General features: G+C 27.0%; 5 protein-coding genes across 5 annotated transcripts; 4 read left to right on the plus strand and 1 right to left on the minus strand.

The window, feature by feature from the left end:
• Positions 1-9897: 9897 nt before the first annotated feature.
• OCT59_007797 (uncharacterized protein) lies at positions 9898-11147 on the minus strand (the record flags this gene model as incomplete). Its single annotated transcript, XM_066132410.1, has 5 exons — positions 9898-9903; positions 9985-10093; positions 10325-10557; positions 10626-10981; positions 11081-11147. 5 exons carry the CDS (start codon positions 11145-11147, stop codon positions 9898-9900), a joined length of 771 nt encoding a protein of 256 aa, XP_065998930.1.
• Positions 11148-12694: 1547 nt separating this feature from the next.
• Positions 12695-13066, plus strand: OCT59_007798 (uncharacterized protein; the record flags this gene model as incomplete). The annotated part of the gene is made up of 1 exon (XM_066132412.1): positions 12695-13066. The coding sequence occupies one exon, from the start codon at positions 12695-12697 to the stop codon at positions 13064-13066; it is 372 nt and encodes a 123-aa protein (XP_065998931.1).
• A 671-nt stretch (positions 13067-13737) lies between these two features.
• Positions 13738-14535, plus strand: OCT59_007799 (uncharacterized protein; the record flags this gene model as incomplete). The annotated part of the gene is made up of 1 exon (XM_066132418.1): positions 13738-14535. One exon carries the CDS (start codon positions 13738-13740, stop codon positions 14533-14535), a length of 798 nt encoding a protein of 265 aa, XP_065998932.1.
• Positions 14536-14613: 78 nt separating this feature from the next.
• OCT59_007800 (uncharacterized protein) lies at positions 14614-15092 on the plus strand (the record flags this gene model as incomplete). Its single annotated transcript, XM_066132428.1, has 2 exons — positions 14614-14731; positions 14815-15092. 2 exons carry the CDS (start codon positions 14614-14616, stop codon positions 15090-15092), a joined length of 396 nt encoding a protein of 131 aa, XP_065998933.1.
• A 339-nt stretch (positions 15093-15431) lies between these two features.
• OCT59_007801 (uncharacterized protein) lies at positions 15432-16352 on the plus strand (the record flags this gene model as incomplete). The annotated part of the gene is made up of 2 exons (XM_066132433.1): positions 15432-15553; positions 15632-16352. 2 exons carry the CDS (start codon positions 15432-15434, stop codon positions 16350-16352), a joined length of 843 nt encoding a protein of 280 aa, XP_065998934.1.
• Between the last annotated feature and the right edge of the window lie 3733 nt (positions 16353-20085).

The following is a 20085-nucleotide window of genomic DNA, read 5'->3' on the forward strand; positions in this document are numbered from 1 at the left end:
CATTTAAGTGCTGAACAACAGTACGATCTTCTTCTTAAAGAATTTCCTCAACAGTATATAAAGAAAAAAAACCTATATAATGCAATTCAAAAATTCTGAGAAGTTAGAATTTATGATAAATTTAATGCAAAAACAATGTTCTTATATTTTATGAAATAACATAACAAGAATCACGATTTTATTGTTAAAATACGATTAGAAAGACCTTCTAATGAATTAACCAGATTTTTTTGGATAACAAGTCAGCAACGTAATAAGCTTTGGCCTAAATATCATGATGTTATCATACATGATAATATAGCTAAAACAAATTGATACAAAATAGCTCTTAGCTTATTTGTTGGTATTGACAGCAACTTTAAAACAAGGATCCTCGTTCAAGCACTAACAAAATACGAAACTTTGGCTGATTATAAATGGATACTGTAATGCACATTAGAAGTCACAAGTAATCTCTTATCAATTGTACTATTTACAAATGGAGATTGCTGTTAGTCGTCTGAAATGTATTGATCAAATGCACACTTGCTATGTATCTACCATATTGCAGAAAATGTAAAGAAGAAAGCTAAGTCTAAATTGTATGGTGATATAATCAATAATTTCATTAAGGATTTTTACCACATGTGCAATAGCTATACACAATGTCAATTCAAATTAAGATATAAAGAAATGCTCACAAAATATGAGCCATGCTGAGCTTATCTTGAAAATAAACTTTATTCAAGTCAAAAGTTATGGGCGAAGTATATCATCGGGAAGATATTTACAGCAGAGATTAAATCAACTCAATGGGTTGAATCCATTAATGGTGTTCTTAAAAAGCATCTTGATCAAGATACACTTTTAAAGGAGCTAGTAAAAGAAGTTGAATGTGAATTAGACAAAGAAGTATATTACAGCTGTCTTAATAATTATTATAGGTCAAATCCATCAATCAGTCTTTCATCAACATATCAAACCATCTTTAAAGACATCAATTCTATATTAAAAGAGTGTTTAATATCTATACTATTGTCATTTTAGAGAGCACAAATAAAACAGGCATTATTATACCAGGGATCATTAATCACAATAGATCAGGTGAGTGGCTATAAAACAAATTTTTAATCTTTTAGTATAATATTCGGTAGTAGTATGCTAATCCAATTGATATACATATTAAAAGATTAGTAAACCTGATATTTTGAAGGATATTATTGAACATATGTATGACATTCCGCATGTAAATCAAGCTGCAAGAATTTCTATCAAACATAAATAATAATGAAATCCAGGAAATATGGAAAGTTCACTATATAACGATGATATTCTTAACAGCTAAACTCTACTACGTAGCAATTCTTGCAGATTCAACATCATTTTATACATACATGTATATTATTAACCAAGGGATGCCATGTCAATATCAGTATCAGATTCTACTTCAATCTGATAAAGCATTATTCCATATGGGTTTCATTTATACGCATTAGTTTGAATCTACACCACCTAAAACATCAAATTATGTTACAATTGCTCAAGGAAATAAAACTTACTCAAGCAAACTGGTGTATTACATTGATCAAATTCGAAGTGGTAATGTTTATACATCAACTGTTAAGAAAAAAATTGATAAAAGGATCAAATTTGGTAATACGATATCTATTGTGAAGACTAGTGTTCAAATTGCTGTAAAAGGTGCAATGGGAGAACTTACTAGACTTCTCTCTCAATTTATAATGAAATATTAAAACAACACAGGACTAAATATCAACAAAATTCAAGAGGCCTTTTTTTATGATGTTATGAAGAATAATTGCTAACGGCAACTATTAAAACCATTGGTTATAGTAGATAATAAGAATATTTCAGAGATATTAAATCCTAAGTATCACAAGCCAAAAGGCCATCCTCCAAAATGTTATAAGTCGCAAATGGAAATGACCAATAAACAAAATATAACTTCATCTTCCAAGAGGTGTAGTTATTACTTAGAAAAAGGTCATAATATCAGAAGCTGTGCAAAAAACAAAGCTCTTGTTTAGTAAATGTGTTTTTTTGGTATGGTAGCTAGACCCAAATTCCAAAGATTCTTCTTTCATTGTGGAAAAATATGCACTTATTGTGGAAAAAAAATGCTATGTACTGTACATTATGTAACATTTGATTGGTTTAATATTAGCGGGTTTAGAGATTAATGAGATATAGAATAAAGAACGAATGGGTGTAAACTTTAGTTAGGATTTGGAGGTTAGAGTTCGTAATTTTAAACATTTAGCAGTATTTTATTGTCTGTTAATTTTAAATATAAATGATTATAAATTTAATAAATAAAAATGAATGCTTTGATGTTTTGCAATAAATTTACTTGCTAATTATAATCACATGATACTGATTATGATTACCGTCAGTGATAAATAGCAAACTTCTAATATATATTAGAAAAATATTTCAGGTTATTTCTAAATTGGGTAATGATAATAGTAAATTTTTAGCTTAAACTGGGTAAAGATAATAGTAAATTTCTCAAAATTTAGACCAACCTTTATATAGAGTTTCTGGGATCCTATTATAACCCTAGATATCGTGATAATTATTTGAAGAATAAATAATATACTGAATGAAATAGATAAATAATTAACCAAAGGATAAATAATTAATCAAAGAAAAAATAATTAGAAGGATAAAATAATTAGAAGGATAAAATAATCTACATGATATAATATTTGTTATACAATAGTTATTTATAATTATATTTACAGTTGGCATGCGTTATAACGAATTCGATATAACGAATTATTTAGTACAACAGATTTCACTGTGATACAGATTTTGACATATAAAAAAAATCTTATATACTGAATTTTAATAATTAAATGCTATATACTGTTTAACGAAGTAAAGTGTATATTAAAACAGTATATACAAAATGAATCACATTGTAACAAATTTTATATTATAATAACACACTATTTTATAAAAATTTTGAATTTTAAATGGTTACTACTTGTGGCAATAGAATATATGTAAAATTTATAAAAGAAAATATATAGAAAAGTAACTATTTTAAATTATATTTCAGTGTATGTAATTTTCACAGTAAGACTTGAAATCATTCACATTATATTGTAATGCGATATATCGCAATATATAAAATTTTCCCTTATTATACTAGGTTTTCCTATAATAATAACAAATTTTCTTATAATGAAAGTCAGATTGGCCTGAACATCAAATTCGTTATAATGTAAGTCGACTGTATTTATAATTATTTATATTTAGATTAATTATACTTATCAGTGGAATACCATTTAATTAATAATTTATATTAGTAATTGAATTAGAGTTTAGATTCGATGAATGATCCTAATGGCTTATTCAATGAATATCCTAGAATTAAGAATATATTCTGTTACTCTTATATAGGATATCCAGATTTATTAAAATAAATACAGATATTTATTGATTATAATCCAGATATCCTAGAATGTCACAATTTGATGATTATTAATTAGTTTTCATGCCAAACTTCAATATTTAAGACATCATTTATTTGATTTAAAAAAAAATTTCGTTTATTCTAAAATGTCTTCCCAAAAATGTAATATAATTGAAATAGAAAATGATACTAATTCAATTAATTATGATGAATATCATGATGCTAATAACAAAAATAATTCAGCTTTTGATCTTCTTTTGATATCTGATAATATCAGAAATCAAAGTACAAGTAAAAAAGGTAGATCTAAGCCATATAGTTGGATGTGAAAATTTGGTAATCAGCTTCCTTATCCTTCATAGTGTTTAGAACCAGTTTGTTAATGGATAAACCGGATCTACCCATTAGAAAAAATTCAATCTGGATTAATATCGGTTAATGAATTTTCAATCCGGTTTGCTATCAAGTTCAATCCAGATTAACCGTTATCTTAACGGATGATTAACAGATGTGTAATGGATGGATATAGGGTATTAACAGATGGATAACAGGTGATTAATGGGTAAATACATAAATAATGGGATGCTAACGGGATGCTAACGAATGGATAATGGGATGCTAATGGATGGATAACAGATATTTATTTAACGATTACATAAAATTTTATTATTCAATACTTTCATAAAAATAATGTATTTATAAAAGTTATATATTTTATTGATTTTATTGTACTATTAAAATAGTTGCATTATAACAAACAAAAAAATGATATTAAAACGATCTAAGTTACCTAACTATTTTAATATTACTATATATTAATTATCTGGATGAATTGTTTCAAAATTATATACATTTCTTTTCAAAAACATGATTTTTTTGAATAATTCTGGTTTTATACATGTTTTTTTATTAGTTAGTAGATTCCCTACATCAGAAAAGAGATGTTCACTTGCAGTTGAAGTTGCAGAGACCGCTAAATATTTTTGAGCAAGACTACTTAATATAGGAAACTCATTCCACTATAGAAGAGGATTTGAATCCAAAGGAATTTCAGGTAATTGTAAATATTCATTGATTTCATTAAAAGCTACTATGTTATCTTTAGTAAGTTGTTCCATTAAAGATTTCTTTTTTTTTTGGTTTTAACCCACTAGATATATGAGAATTATTAGATGTTTCTTTTTGACCTCCTTTTTCTTTTTCAAATAACTCATGCAAATACTATTCAGTTTTGATTTTTTGTTCATTAGGAGCAAAATCAAGACTTTTGAATCTGGGATCAAGAATTGAAGGAATTAAAATTTCAGTAGTAAGTGTAGGATAATATTTTTTTAAATTTGCATATAATTTTGATTTAACTTCATCAAGTAAACTAAAAGTAAGAACTGGTTTACTAATATTAAAATTTCCTTCATCTTCAAATGCATCTTCTTGTTCATCATTATTAGTGTAATTTTCTGATGGATTAGTTGTAAGAGTATTAATAATTTCAATTAACATTCGTATACGTAAACTGTTTGTTACATATTTACTTCCTCCTAATTCTGTTGTTACTTCTGCAAATAATGATAAAATTTCTTTTAAATCAGTAAGAAGGTTCCATTTATGATCTGAAATCATTATTTCCTTTAATTTATTACCATCTTTCTTTGAATCTAGATCTGAATCAATTAAAAGTGTATTACACAATATTTTAATCCACTCTTTTAACTGAAATATATCAAACATGACCATGCAAAATAACTAGAATTCCAACGTGTTGCTATATCATTGATTAAATAAAGATATTTAGCTGTATCTTTAACATCTTAAAATTAAAATTTGTTATTAATTAAATTCATAACTTACAAATAAAAGTGATTTTTTAATTTTCAATAAAACTTACAATATTTTTTTCTTATTCATCCTCTATATCAGTTTCTGAATCTTCAGTATCTTTCTTATTTGCATTTGGATATTTTTTTTGAATGTCTTCCAAGCGTTTTGACTGTTTAAGACGCAAAAAAAATTCAATTAACCATTTTACTTTCATAATTAATGCCTTTACAGGAACCAAGCCTTTTTCAATAATAAGTTGCAATGTATGAGTACTACATCCTTGCCATTCAACTGCATTCATATTTGAAATAGCTTTCTTCATATTAGCTGCATTATCTGTGGTAATTGTGAAGACTTTGTCACGTAAATTCCACTTTTCTAATATTTCTTCTAAACTTTCTGTAATATGCTGAGCTGTATGAGGGTATCGAACATAATTAACAGTCAATGTAATTTCATTAAGATTAAAATTGGAATCAATATAGGAACATGTAATGCCTATATTAAGGTTGCTTGTCTAAACCTCTTCAAAATCCTACAATTAGTTTCGTCAAAATTTTACTATAGATTTATTATAGTTTTGGCAGAGTTTTGGCAATTTTGGCATTTATAATAAGTTTTGGCAGTTTCGCCTTTCTTCAAAGTTTTGCCAGTTTTTTAATATAACTTTAATATAGTTTTGGCAGAATTTCGCTTTTCAGTGAAACGTCATCTTGCCTAAACCCCTAGGTTTCAGCAAGCAACCTTAGCCTATATATCCTTGTCCACCCCTTGAAGTCCACATATCAGTGGTTAATGAAATGTTTTTTGCCTCTAGCTTAATTTTTTTAATTAATGCTGGTAAAGTATAATTATAAGCATTACCAATAACTTTCTTAATACCTTTCTCATCTGGCATAATAAAAGCTAGATCTAATTCACTAATAAGCCGACAAAATGAAGGACTTTGGACAACATATAATGGTTGAAGATTATCAATTATCCAGTCTATTAAAAATTTACAAAGTTCTTTTTGCCTATTGTCTTTATGTTTATGAATACACATAACAGTTTGAATAGTTTGCTGATTCTGCATAATAGAAACAATCAATTAATTAAATTGATTTTTAAAAATAAAAAAATTAATAAGAGTACAAGACTAACTTTATTAATTTCGCCATCCTTTGATATTTTGTGATCAATTAATAAATGGTTGATGGCATTTCCAGTTGAACCATCATTGATGTAAAAAGCTCTGCATACCTTTCCATTAGCATCTAAAAACTTACATCTTTTAAGTGGTTCTTCTTTATCTCCTGTTTGCTCTTCAGTATTTACTTCTTCAAAATGATTCCATATCCAGCTCCTTTTTTTTCAGCTATTTTTTAATCGTTTTGTTGGTAATTCATCCTCAGAAGTTGAGAGGCAAGATTGATCTTGTCTTATATCAGTATTATCACCCATATTCTGTAATTAAAACACTTGAAAGATAAAAAATTTTTGATTTTGATATAATTAGATTATCCCATTAAAGATAATCAGACGATGAACATAATGCGTGATACAAAATTTTAAACTAAATCAATTGTGGAATTACCCCTTTTTTTTATAATAAGTAACGATGAAAAAAAAAAAAAAAAATCGTAAAATAATTTTAAAATTTTAATAATTAATAATTAATAACTAATAGTCTAATATCATGTTAAAACATTTTATTTTAATTAAAATATAAAAAAAAAGAAAGAACATCCTCAGATTCTTATTGCAAAAATATAAACAAAACCCACTTTACAGAAACCTTGAATTTTTAAACAATACCGAATTGATATAATAATGATGTTAAATAAATATCGTGGTGATATCGATTTGCAAATGATATCATTATGATATCGCAATGATATCATTTCAATATTAATTCAATATATCGAAATGATATCGTAAAGATATTTGTTTGAAAAAATATCAGATCGATATCATTTCAATATTGTTATAACAACAATGAATTTTTTGAAAAATGGGAAGTAAATACGATATTAATATGATATCGTTCTAACATTAATTCAATATCAATGTGATATCGTAAAGATATCACTTTATAATTATCTAATCGACATCATAACGATATTGACGAAACATCAAATTGATATCATTTCGATATTATTAATTGTTATAACAATAATGAAAAATAGAAAGTAAATACGATATTAATATGATATCGTTCTAACATTAATTCAATATCAATATGATATCGTAAAGATATCACTTTATAATTATCTAATCGACATCATAACGATATTGACGAAACATCAAATTGATATCATTTCGATATTGTTAATTGTTATAACAATAATGAAAAATAGAAAGTAAATACGATATTAATATGATATCGTTCTAACATTAATTCAATATCAATATGATATCGTAAAGATATCACTTTATAATTATCTAATCGACATCATAACGATATTGACGAAACATCAAATTGATATCATTTCGATATTGTTATAACAATAATGAAAAATAGAAAGTAAATACGATATTAATATGATATCATTTTGATATTATGTCAATGTCAATATAATATCATAAAGATATCACTTTATAATTATCTAATCGATATTGCCAAATAACGAAATGATATCATTTTGATATTGTTATAACAATAATGATTTTTTTTTAATAAATGCAATATCGATATAATATTAATTCAGTATCAAAATAATAATATCAAAATGATATTATCTATAAATATTGAATTTACCTTTAAAAATATCAAATCAATCAAATATCATTTTATAATATTTTAATAATTTGTAATCTAATTTAAAAGTTAATTTCAATAGATTTAAGTTACCGGTTATTTATTACAATAACAATTTTAATTACAGATAAAGTATACATTAGTTTAAATATTATATAACAGATAAAAAAAATATCAATAAATCTATAATAAACTAATTCAATAAATTAGAATTATGAGTTAAATTGGTGATGTAAGTCAAAACATTATGCCTTAATACTCCAGAATCATAACTCATCAACCCAAAGTTGAGGATTAACCGGGTACCTTGCTTTAGATTCAGCGACACTGCCCAAGTTGGATGGGGTGTCACAGGTACACTTTAAGAAGACTCGCTACGACTCTATTGCAAAAAGGATAAGTATATTTGAAAACACCAGACATAAATTCACCTCAGAAGTTTGGCGGGAAACCCCTATAAATAACTGCAGTTTCATCATTACCAAAATCATTGAATTTAGGGATACAATGAAAAAGTTCATTAGAATGACGGCTTTAAAAAAAAAATACAAATATATTCTCAACTTTGACAATTCACCCTTATTCTTTGGCCTGGAATTCTCATATGACTGCATTATTGTTGTTTGTAATTTGATCCATTGAATCCACCATAAATTGCCTGGCAAAGCGAACTTTTATTAGACAACTATAGCTTCATCAACAAACGTTGCAATGTGTTTGGACGAATGACATCCTGTTTAATAAATTTTAAATGGGCAAACGTGGACCTAAAACCCATTATAAGGTAGGCTGCAAGAAGTGCAAAGCAACCTACCTAACCCACGAGTGGGTCTAGCAGGGTTAGGGAATTAATTACACGCCAAACACACACAAGTTGGTATGGAGTTAAAAGTCTTACAAACTAAAAATTATTTTTGCCACTTAATTCTCCAATAATCAATGTTATAAAAAAGTTACTTACGACTTAAGCCTACTTAATTATATATAAAACGACACTTCGAACAGACAGAGCTCATGATATATGAGAATATCCCATCATGCCTATTTTAACCTTTGATTAAAAGATTTTCATTGCGTTAATTATATAAGCTTTACGCCTATATAACATAAGCTTACACCTATATAATTCAAGTCCGCCTTTTCCTATAACACACTATGCACGACGGCAAACGGTATAGGAAGAAGACTCTACTTTCAGAAAGAGAAGTTTTTTTTTTCAAAAAAAAAAAACATACAAATAAATAGCGGTTAAATAAAATAGTGGTTAAATTGACTTTTTAGGAATTAATAGGCCTTATAGCCTTATAATATACGCGATCATTTAATATACGCGATCATTTAATCAGACAATTTATTAAATTTGGTATTACACGAACTTGATCAACCTGATAATTGTTTAGTCTCTTTATAGGTGGATATTTCTTAAATTATCACCTGAACTTTTCAATTTTTTGCAGAATCGAAGATGGAAACCGGAAAAGTATTCTGATTCAGAATTTTTTTTAAGAAATGTGTTTGTTATTTTGTAAATTACCAGTCAGAATTGGCTTAAACTTTAAAGTTCTTACTTTACGCAAATGTTACGCAAATGTATTCTTTTTGATCTGTATAAGAACGTCAAATATATAGAGATATTTAGGCCGTATATACTAAAGAAGAAACATCATATAATAACCATTCCATTTTTAACAAAACAACAATTACTTTTTAAACTTAAAAATGTTATATCTTAGACAAACATTTTATAGTTTTATACATCCATTTTATTTTATATTATTATCACTCGACATTATGGTATAATGTTTAGAATAATGATGTTTCATATTATCATTTGCTTGTAAAATTTACTAAATTTATTCAATGTAATATCGTTATAAAATGCATAATTTTATAAAAAAATTAGAGCGTTTGCTAAGATTTATAACTATGTATAATTTAATATTATTATTAATAACTATGATTAAAGGATATGAAGTATCAGTACAGTATAAATAAAATAACTTACCGATAAAGAATCAACGATCTTATTTCCGCTCCTAGAAGGAATCGTTAATTTTTTGGTCATATTATCTAATTCTTTAACGGCGGACAAATTTTTTTCCATTCCACGAAACCTTAAAGGTTTCTCTTACGAAATCAACCAAGGTATTGAATCCTCCATTTCTTGTTAATTCTGAAATATTAACAGCTACAAGCTGTCAGCTTAAAATCTTTTGGACAAATTCTTCATCAACGTAATCTATAAGTTCCTTTTGAGATAAACTTCCAGTAGATGCTTTATAATTAAATTAATAATTAATACAAACAGCACTATTTGGTTAGCTACGAAACAATTAAATAAATACCTGTTTTTTCTTATTTCTTTAAATTCTTCTACAGAAGTTAAAATAATTTGGTTAAACTTATTTCTGAAATCGATAAAAAATTTTCGGGTTTTTTCGAGGTAGCTTTTAGCTTCATTCAAATGTATTTTTATTTTGAAAATTTTTGTTATCAACTCATCAAAAACTTCACCACGCGGACTTCTTGCACGTAAAAAAAGACACTTGACACTTTCGTCCCATAGACGAATTTTATCCTAAAATATTAAAAATACCTTATTTAAAAGATTTAGACATAATAAAATCATGTTAATTTAATACTTACGTCCGTAATTTTACTGGATGATGAGATAGCAACATCCGTATTGTTCATTTCTAGTGCCAATCTTAAAATTTCCGGATGGTCGACGAGCCAAGCAACTATTTCTAAATTTGACTTTGATTGAAATACTTCGGGTTTTTTATGATCTTCCGTCTTACTCTCATCATCATCATCATTATCATCATCATCATCATCATCATCATCATCATCATTACTTCTTTTTTCATTTACTACTATAACTTCTTTATCAGCAGATTCAGCAGCTTCTTTATTACTATTTTTACTTTTTTTCATCAACTGATTGGCTTTCTCAATGTCAATATCTCTTCTTTTTTTCGTAATTTGTTTTCTTTTTGATCCTATTATACATATTTTTGGTATTTATTAATTATTCTTCTTACATATAGCTATATAAGCAAAACTTACTATAAATTTACAAAAGAGTTATATCTATATACCTCCTTCAACTTCCATTTCTTGATTATCATCAGACGATTTATTAGGTAATTTACATTTAGTCGTCATAATATAAAAAAAAATATGAGCGAAAAAAAAGTGGAACAACCTTTTTGTTTAAAAGTAGATGATATTTATCGAGAAAATATGAATGAATAAAAAATGTAGAGCAACTTTCTTGCTCAAAAAAGTAGATGATAAATATTGAATGAACAAAAAAAAGGGGCGAGGTTATCATGATATAATTTTGAGATTTTAGCTATTGTAATTATGATTGTAGTATTTAATTGGAAAATATACATGATCTTAATATCATTGTGTATCATGTAGAATGCAGGATCAGTTAAAAATATCAGGAGATGGGAAAACTAAAAATTATGATTTCTAGAAGATCGAAAATTAAATTTAATTAATATAAATAAATTATTACAATATCGAATTTCATTCAGTGAAATTTTTTTTTTACATGGAAGATTACCTCAAATCGATTTTACGGTTTCAAATTTATTATATTTTTCAGGCTATACGTGGAATGAGAAGAAAAATAATGGAAAGGTGAAAAGAAAAATGATCGGTAGAAGAAAAGGAGTGAGAAGAAATTAATGGAATATTACGTTTTGAATTTCCATTTTTATGTGTGATACGATGACATGCAAGAAAAAAAAATTTATAAACTCTTGACGGAAAAATAACTGAGCCAATGAACCATGTGATGATCCTATCTAACTAAGCCATATCTATTTAGTGTAAGCCTCTGGATTGATTACATAAAAAATAGATGGGATCTACAGTAGTCGACTTACAACGATATTTGAAAAATACCGATATATTGATTGAAATTGTGAAAATACTGATAGGAAAGAGTTTTAATACATATTGGTGTAATCAAATATCGGTATATAAAGTATCAACTATTCAAATAATACAAGTCATGTGCAACTAATCATTTGTTTAATTGTTCGATAATATTCCTAAAACGGAGTAAATTAAGATCGAATTAAGTTCCTTACGGTGTAAATTAAGGTTAGCTTAAAATTCAGTATAATTGTAATATATCATCGCAGTGTAATATGAAATATAATCAAGAACATGCGTGATTTAAAATATTATATTTTATAATTATAAAGTATAAAGATAACATTTTAACTCATTTTTTATTAATAGAATTTTGTTTATTTATTTTATTTATATATATTAATTAATGCAGTATTACTATAATTATATTTTTAAAATAAATTGATAAATCAAAAAATTGAGTGTATTCAATGTTAAATAAATTAATTAAAGATGATTGCATTAGAACTAGACAAGATCGTAAAAATAAACTCAAAGAAATCAAAAAAAAATTATGTGTGTATTCATTGTTAAATAAATTAATTAAGGATGATTGCATTAGAACTAAAAAATTTAGACAAGATCGTAAAAATAAACTCAAAGAAATCAAAAAAAAATTATGTGTGTATTCAATGTTAAATAAATTAATTAAGGATGATTGCATTAGAACTAAAAAATTTAAACAAGATCGTAAAAATAAACTCAAAGAAATCATAATAAATTTATTATAAATATAGAGCCTTTTCTTGACATTTTCCCCATTAAACTAATAATATTTAATAATGGCAGCATTAAACTTAAACGCAAATCTTCCAGTATACATTCAATGGCCCGATGACGCTGCTTTGACCTTAATTCAGCGTCGTCGGGCCTATCAGCCCTTATTCACCACAACGAGGTTACATGACCAAAACCAATTATGGCGTGGAATTGCTCGTGATATACGAAACAACCACATATTCAGGCCAACTAGAAAACAATGTAGAGAGAAATGGAATGCGCTAAAGTTGGGGTATGAGAATTTAGAGAGATTAATAAACAGAAATCCTGAAGGATATCCCACTCGTACCCCGACTTTGCATGACGAGAGATTCCACCAGGAACTCTCTGATGAGTTTTGGAGAGTGGAGCGTAAGTATTTATTATTTAACTGATTTTTTCATTAATTCATTGCATTTATATTAATACTTGCTTTGTTTTAAGCATTAGTCCGGGCCGCCCGGAGAAATAAGATGGATCATAGGACATACGAGTATAGAGAGCGCAGGCGCTCTCGCTCCCGATCCCCCCTATTACCACCGAGAGCGCAGGCGCTCTCGTTCTCGATCTCCCTACCACTGAGAGCGCGGGCGCTCTCACCGACGTCATTGATTTTTTATTTTTTATTTTATTATTTTAATATATTTTATTTTATTTTATTATTATGTTTTATTTTATTTTAATAATATGTTTTATTTTATTTTATTATTATATGTTTTATTTTATTATATGTTTTATTTTATTTAATTATTATTATGTTTATATTATTATATGTTTTATTTTATTTTATTATTATGTTTTATATTATTATATATTTTATTTTATTTTCATTCAATAAATGACTATTTTCGATAATATTATTTGTCATACCAATTGTCATTAACCATATACAGCCGGTATAATTGACCCTAAATTTTGTGTAGCCAAATCGGCAGTAATTTAACCGAATTGATTACTTAATTGCATTTTTTTTTTTGCCGACACACTAATAGTATTTAATAAATTTAGTTCTAATTGAATTTATAAAATTCTAATTAAATTTGAATTATTTTAAATTGTTATAAAGATGAGAAGACGATATAGTCACAACAAGCCAATAGAGCCAATTCGAATTCGAAATCGGGTTTCTTACAGCAAACCTAATGAGACAACAGATTCTGACGAGAGAGTGGCAATTCGTTCGCCTGTACGTTCACCTGATAATGATAACGATGACATGGACTTTCAGTATGATCATAAAGATGATTTAAGTTTTCAAAACATTAATGATGACGATAATGCATATGGATCAATTAATCCTCAAGACTACAATGATGAGATGATATTTTCGCAAGATAATGTCAATTCATCTGATACTGAAGAGGAAGAAGAAAGTGATAACGAATACAATTATGAAGAGGAGGAAGAGGAGGAAGATAATAATGAAAACAATGACGAAGAGGAGGAGGATGAAGGTAATAATGATGATAATAATAATCAAGTGGAAGAGGAACGTAATAACGATGAAGAGGAACGTAATTACGATGAAGAGGAACGTAATAACGATGAAGAGAAACGTAATAACGAAGAAGAAGAAATACATCAAATCATTGAAGTGTTAGATGAAGACAAGATACCGTTCTGCAATGATCAATTTGCACCGTACTTTGATAATTATACAACTACGGCATTATTTTGCTGGCATCAGAAACATAATGTTTCTATGAAAGCATATGAAGATCTTGTCGATATCATTCACAATTCTCAATTTGAACCTACCCATGTGGTAAAAAATATCCGAAGATTCCAATCATGGAGAAAACGTCTTCCTCTCCTACCAATAATAACAAAGTCTATTAAAATTTCACCAAAAAAAACTCCATGAACCTCACGAGGATCAAAACTTTCGTATCAACTCTCAATTAGTGAAATTATATGGCGTGTTCTTAATAATCCGATGCTAATGGAGCATATGTATTTTGGACCCGTCATTAATTCTGAAGAAAAATCAGAATTTTGGCATGGAAATTTATGGGGGGAATCCCCACTTTTTGGACAACACGAAATATTAATATCAGAAGGTTATAAATTAATACACTTTGATACAGTTATAATTTATTATCATTGATAATATTTATTAAAGTTATTTATTTTTAATAGATAGTATTGTACCGATCTGGTGATTTTGTTTACTATCATGATGATAATGGTCAAAAAAAACTTGGAAGATTAAGATCAATTTTAAAAAATCATGATGGATATTATCAGTTACGAATTCAAAAAATTTTGGAATATAGTGATTTACCCGGAAATTTAAAAGGGTTATCAAGACAACGTCGTTCTATTACCAGTGAAGTATGGTTACAAGACGAACGATTTTTAATTATAATGACTTCTCAAATTTTAGAAAAAGTAACTATATTGATGATGTTTCAACATTAAAATATTCCTGATGGTTCATTGCGGATTAGTGAAATAATTTATAAATGTAATGACCGTTGGCACGTTCGTAATGTAAAGCTTTCATACCTACATCCATCTGATTACATTTCTATTAGAAATCCACCATCATCATCTATGCCAATCTATAAGCTGTTTTTAGATCTTTATTATGATGATTTTGGTACATTTAGAAATGTATACCATTCTCTAGGTGGTGTTTATGTACAGTTTGGAAATATGCCAGCACATCAAAGAAAGCTAATAAAGAATCATTTTGTTATTGGGTTTATCCTATTTGGAGGAAAATTTGACGAATTTATGATACCATTCATTTCAGAAATGAAGGAATTAGAGAAAGGAAAGGTGATGACTGTCCAAGGACAAGATGCATGGATAATTGCTGGTTTAGGCGTTGTTACGGCAGATTTACCTCAAGGTAACGATATGACAGGAGTACTAAGGTATTTTTTCAACTTAGTTAATAATATAATAATATAATTTTATGACAACTATTAAAATTTTTTAAAAAATAAATTTAGACATAATGCAAATAAGGGTTGTCGTACTTGTAAAACTACTAAAGAATCATTGAGTCCTCACAATCAGGATATCGTAACAACATTATGTTATCATCATATTACAGACGAAGAAATCTTAAAAATTTCTCATGAGACTATAATGTCAAGAAGAGATCAACTTTGTACGGAATATGGTTTACGATCATTACCTAGTATTTTAGATAAATTAAAAAGGGAAAGACATTTACAGATGCCGCAGGATGTTTATCATGCGACTGCAAGAAAGATTGGGCGGCTACTAAAATTAACTTGTGAATTATTTTCACGAGAAGGAGAAGATAATTTTATCGAAATTTGGAAAAATTTTGAAATCCCAAAAAGATGGTCTCGCTTACCAAATCCGATTACTCACTACAATAGTTTTATGATGTCGGATTTACTTAGATTAGCTATGATTATGCCATTTTTGTTAAACCAGTTTTTAAAAGAATCAAGTATCAAACGTAATGAAACAGCCATAATTCAACAAAGAATTGATGCATTTCGAGTTAGTTCAGTTCCAAAAATTATTATATCTTGTTGGATACATGTTGCAAAAACTATGAAAGCGGTTTTTAACAAGAAATTTACATCAGATAGCTATGAGGAATTGCAACAATGTCTTGAAGAAGAGTTTTCAATCCTTCCAAAGGGTATAGTTACAAATTTGATATTGAAATGTGGAATAATTTCAAATAATTAACAATATTTTACTTTTTATAGGTTTTTGTAAATTTTGTTAATTTACCAAACATACATGTTAATATGCATTTTTTGATGCATGCTAAAACCTTTGGAACACTTATTAATACCCAAGTTGGTATAAAAGAAATGGTCCATCGTATTTTTAAGGGGATGGTACCAAAAACTAATTGCAAAAACATAGATTTAGATTTATTAAAGCGTTACAATACTTTATTTGCAATTCGACATTTAGCAGATGGTGGTATTGATCCAAGATTTAATAGATCTTGTACTAGATTTACAAATTCAAATTTTGGACAATTATTTTTAAATTGGTATGTTACAGAAGATAAATATTCAACTGAAGCAACTGAACAAGTTCAAGACGATGATGATGATACAAAAAGTAAGTATTTTATTGCATATAATAGTACATGTTTGATATTTATATTTACTAATCTTTTAATTTAGTTATATCTCCAGTAAACTTTATTTCCAATATTTCATTAAAAAAAAGAATGCCAAAGCAGGGAACGTGATAAACTTCTTTTAACTTTACATAATTTTAAAACTGAATTGTTTTTATCTTATGTGGATATGAAGTTTGAGGCGGCACTTATAAACTCTTCAATTAGTTGGTACAAATTTGCATCATATATGATTGAAGAAGAAAATGGTATCCTTTCAAAAGTTCACCTACATCTCGATGATTTTATCACAATTTATAAAGAAGATCATGAAGAATCTTATGCAATAATCAAAGGTATCTTTCAACATAAGGGTAACAATAACAAATATTATGCATTTATTGTTGTAGATTAGTTTGAAGATACTATGGTTGAACATTCAGTATTAAAATGTCCACTTTACCGTCTCCAAGCAACAGGAGATAAATGGAGATGTATTTTTCCAATTACTGTAATAGATAATGTTCAAAAAGTACATTTTATTCATAATTGTAATTCAGAAAGGTGCCAACTACCAAATCATGATACTACAAATAGAATTTGGATAAAAAATAATTTTTATTTTACAGCCATATAATTATATTAATTATATAAATATAATAAAATAATTATTTTAATTTGTATCGTATAAAATTTTAACCAATAAAATCATATGCATGATGTAATAATAAATTAAAATTAACCAATTAAAATCACTTTAATTACATGCATGTGATATCATGCATGTGATATCTAAAAATAGCTAAAATTCGCGTTTATTAATGAGATTTTTTTTGTTTATTTTCAAAAATACGCTTTTTTCTTGTCTTTTATATTAATACTTTACGGTATTTTAGTTCATCTCTTCTTTTTTCTTTTTAAAGTATACTTTAATTATCTTTTTACAATATTAACAATACTTTGGGACACTTTAGTTTATATATTCAACATAGTAAGACACCCACATACGAAAAGCAAGAATAAAGAAAAGAAAATGTACCCGCCACTCACATACGAAAGAAAAGAATAAAAGAAAGGAAAAATGTACCCACCTACCCACATACAAAAGAGAAAAAAGCCGTTTTTTAAATAAATAGTGGAGCTGTTAAGCAAGGTATGAAAATAGGATATACGCATATTTTTCATATTTTTTTTACAATATGTTGTGGTTTGAGTATTTTTTTGTTAGACTGTGGTATAAATGTGAATATATTTTTCAACGGCCATGTATCTATTGCTTGTTAAATATATTTGCAATTTCTTTGTTAGACTGTGGTATTACAATATGAAGTGTGAATATATTTTTCAACGGCCATGTATCTATTGCTTGTTAAATATATTTGCAATTTCTTTTGTAATATTTGCTTTAGCCTGGAAGAAAATGTTGTAAAATAGGGCTGGATATTTATGGCATTTTCCGCCTTCCAATTACTTTGTCCGGGGGTAGCCTGACAATTTGTCGTTGTCCGTCAGTCGTAGCAACCAGCATTTTTTTACAATATTATGATTTTAAGAAACAAAACACTTTCAAAAAAATTTAAAGAAAGAACTAACTTAAAAATATTATCATTTTTATTATTCTTTACAAAATCCCAGAATTACCTGCTCTAACTATTATCCCAAGGTTATGTATTAAATTTTAAATATATTTTACAAAGAGTACATTTTATTAATCATGATTGTTTTTTTTATTTTTTATATATATATATATATATATTTTAAAATTGAAAATGACGTATCCATCCACTCACATACGAGAAGAAAAGAATAAAAAAGAGAAGAAAAGAATAAAAAAAAAAGGAAGAAAAGAAACGTACTCCACTCACCCATAATAATCCACTAATAAAAAATTATTATTATTAATGTATAATAAATAATAAACATATATTACAATAAAAATATTTTTGTGATGTTAATTCAGTGTTAATATAATATCATTACGATGTAGTTACGATATTAAATAAATGTAAAACATTTTTTGTAATATTAATTCGATATTAATATGATATTATTATGATGTAGTTACGATATCAAATAAAATTGTAATATTAATTCAATGTTAATACGACATCACTACGATGTGGCTACGATATCAAATAGATGTAAAATATTTTTAATATTTTTGCAATATTAATTCGATGTTAATATGATATCACTACGATATGGCTATGATGTGGTTACGATATCAAATAAAATGTCAAATATTTTGCAATATTAATTCGATGTTAATATGATATCACTACGATGTAGTTACGATATCAAATAAAATGTCAAATATTTTGTAATATTAATTCAATGTTAATACGACATCACTACGATGTGATTACGATATCAAATAAAATGTCAAATATTTTTGCAATATTAATTCGATGTTAATATGATATCACTACGATGTGGTTACGATATCAAATAAAATATCAAATATTTTGTCAATATTAATACAATATCACTACGACATGGTTACGATATCAAATAAATGTCAAATATTTTTGTAATATTAATTCAATGTTAATACGACATCACTACGATGTGGTTACGTGATAATATTTACATCGCATAATGATCGCAGCGATATCGCAGAGATATCGAACCAATCAATGTCAATTAAATACAGTTACGACTAACTTAACGACGTCGAATCTATTTTTTATCAAAATATCATAATGATATCGTAATGATATCATTGCGATATCTAATCAATATCGATTGTAAACTCCAAGTTTCAGCAAAGAACCTAACCATCCCTAGGCACAGTATGGAGTTGTATTACGTAAAAGGCCAGTTACGTAACTTTTTGCATGTAGCTGGCTGTTTTACATTAAATTACTCAAATCACATGACAATTATCAAATGATCTCTCCCACCCAGAATGGAACAGTCAGTTGAAGTTGACGCAAATGATCTGCATGACACACAGTTTCAACACAGTTTCACGTAATTTCAGATAAATATTATACCAGTTTCAGATAAATATTTAGCCATTATCAAATTGGATTTACTGAGATTCCAGTTGATCAAGCTATTTTCACTTTTTTGTATTAATGAAATGGTTAGCACCGTTATTATTTCAATAAAAAAAGTCAAGATTCAAAACCTACCCATTCAATAGAAGTCCAAAGGAAAATCTACAAAAAAAAATAAAGAAACTGATTCTTTAATAAAAAAAAATTTAAGTTTCGAAATATTTCAAAACTTACCTAACCAAAAATCCGAAGTGAAAATTTACAAAAAAAAAGAAAGAAATGATTAGTTTTTTATTAAAAAAGTTTTGAAAAGAAAACGAAACTTTACCGACCCAAAGTTCAA

This window comes from Rhizophagus irregularis, chromosome 15 (genome assembly GCF_026210795.1).
Source record: "Rhizophagus irregularis chromosome 15, complete sequence".
NCBI lineage: Eukaryota > Fungi > Glomeromycota > Glomeromycetes > Glomerales > Glomeraceae > Rhizophagus > Rhizophagus irregularis.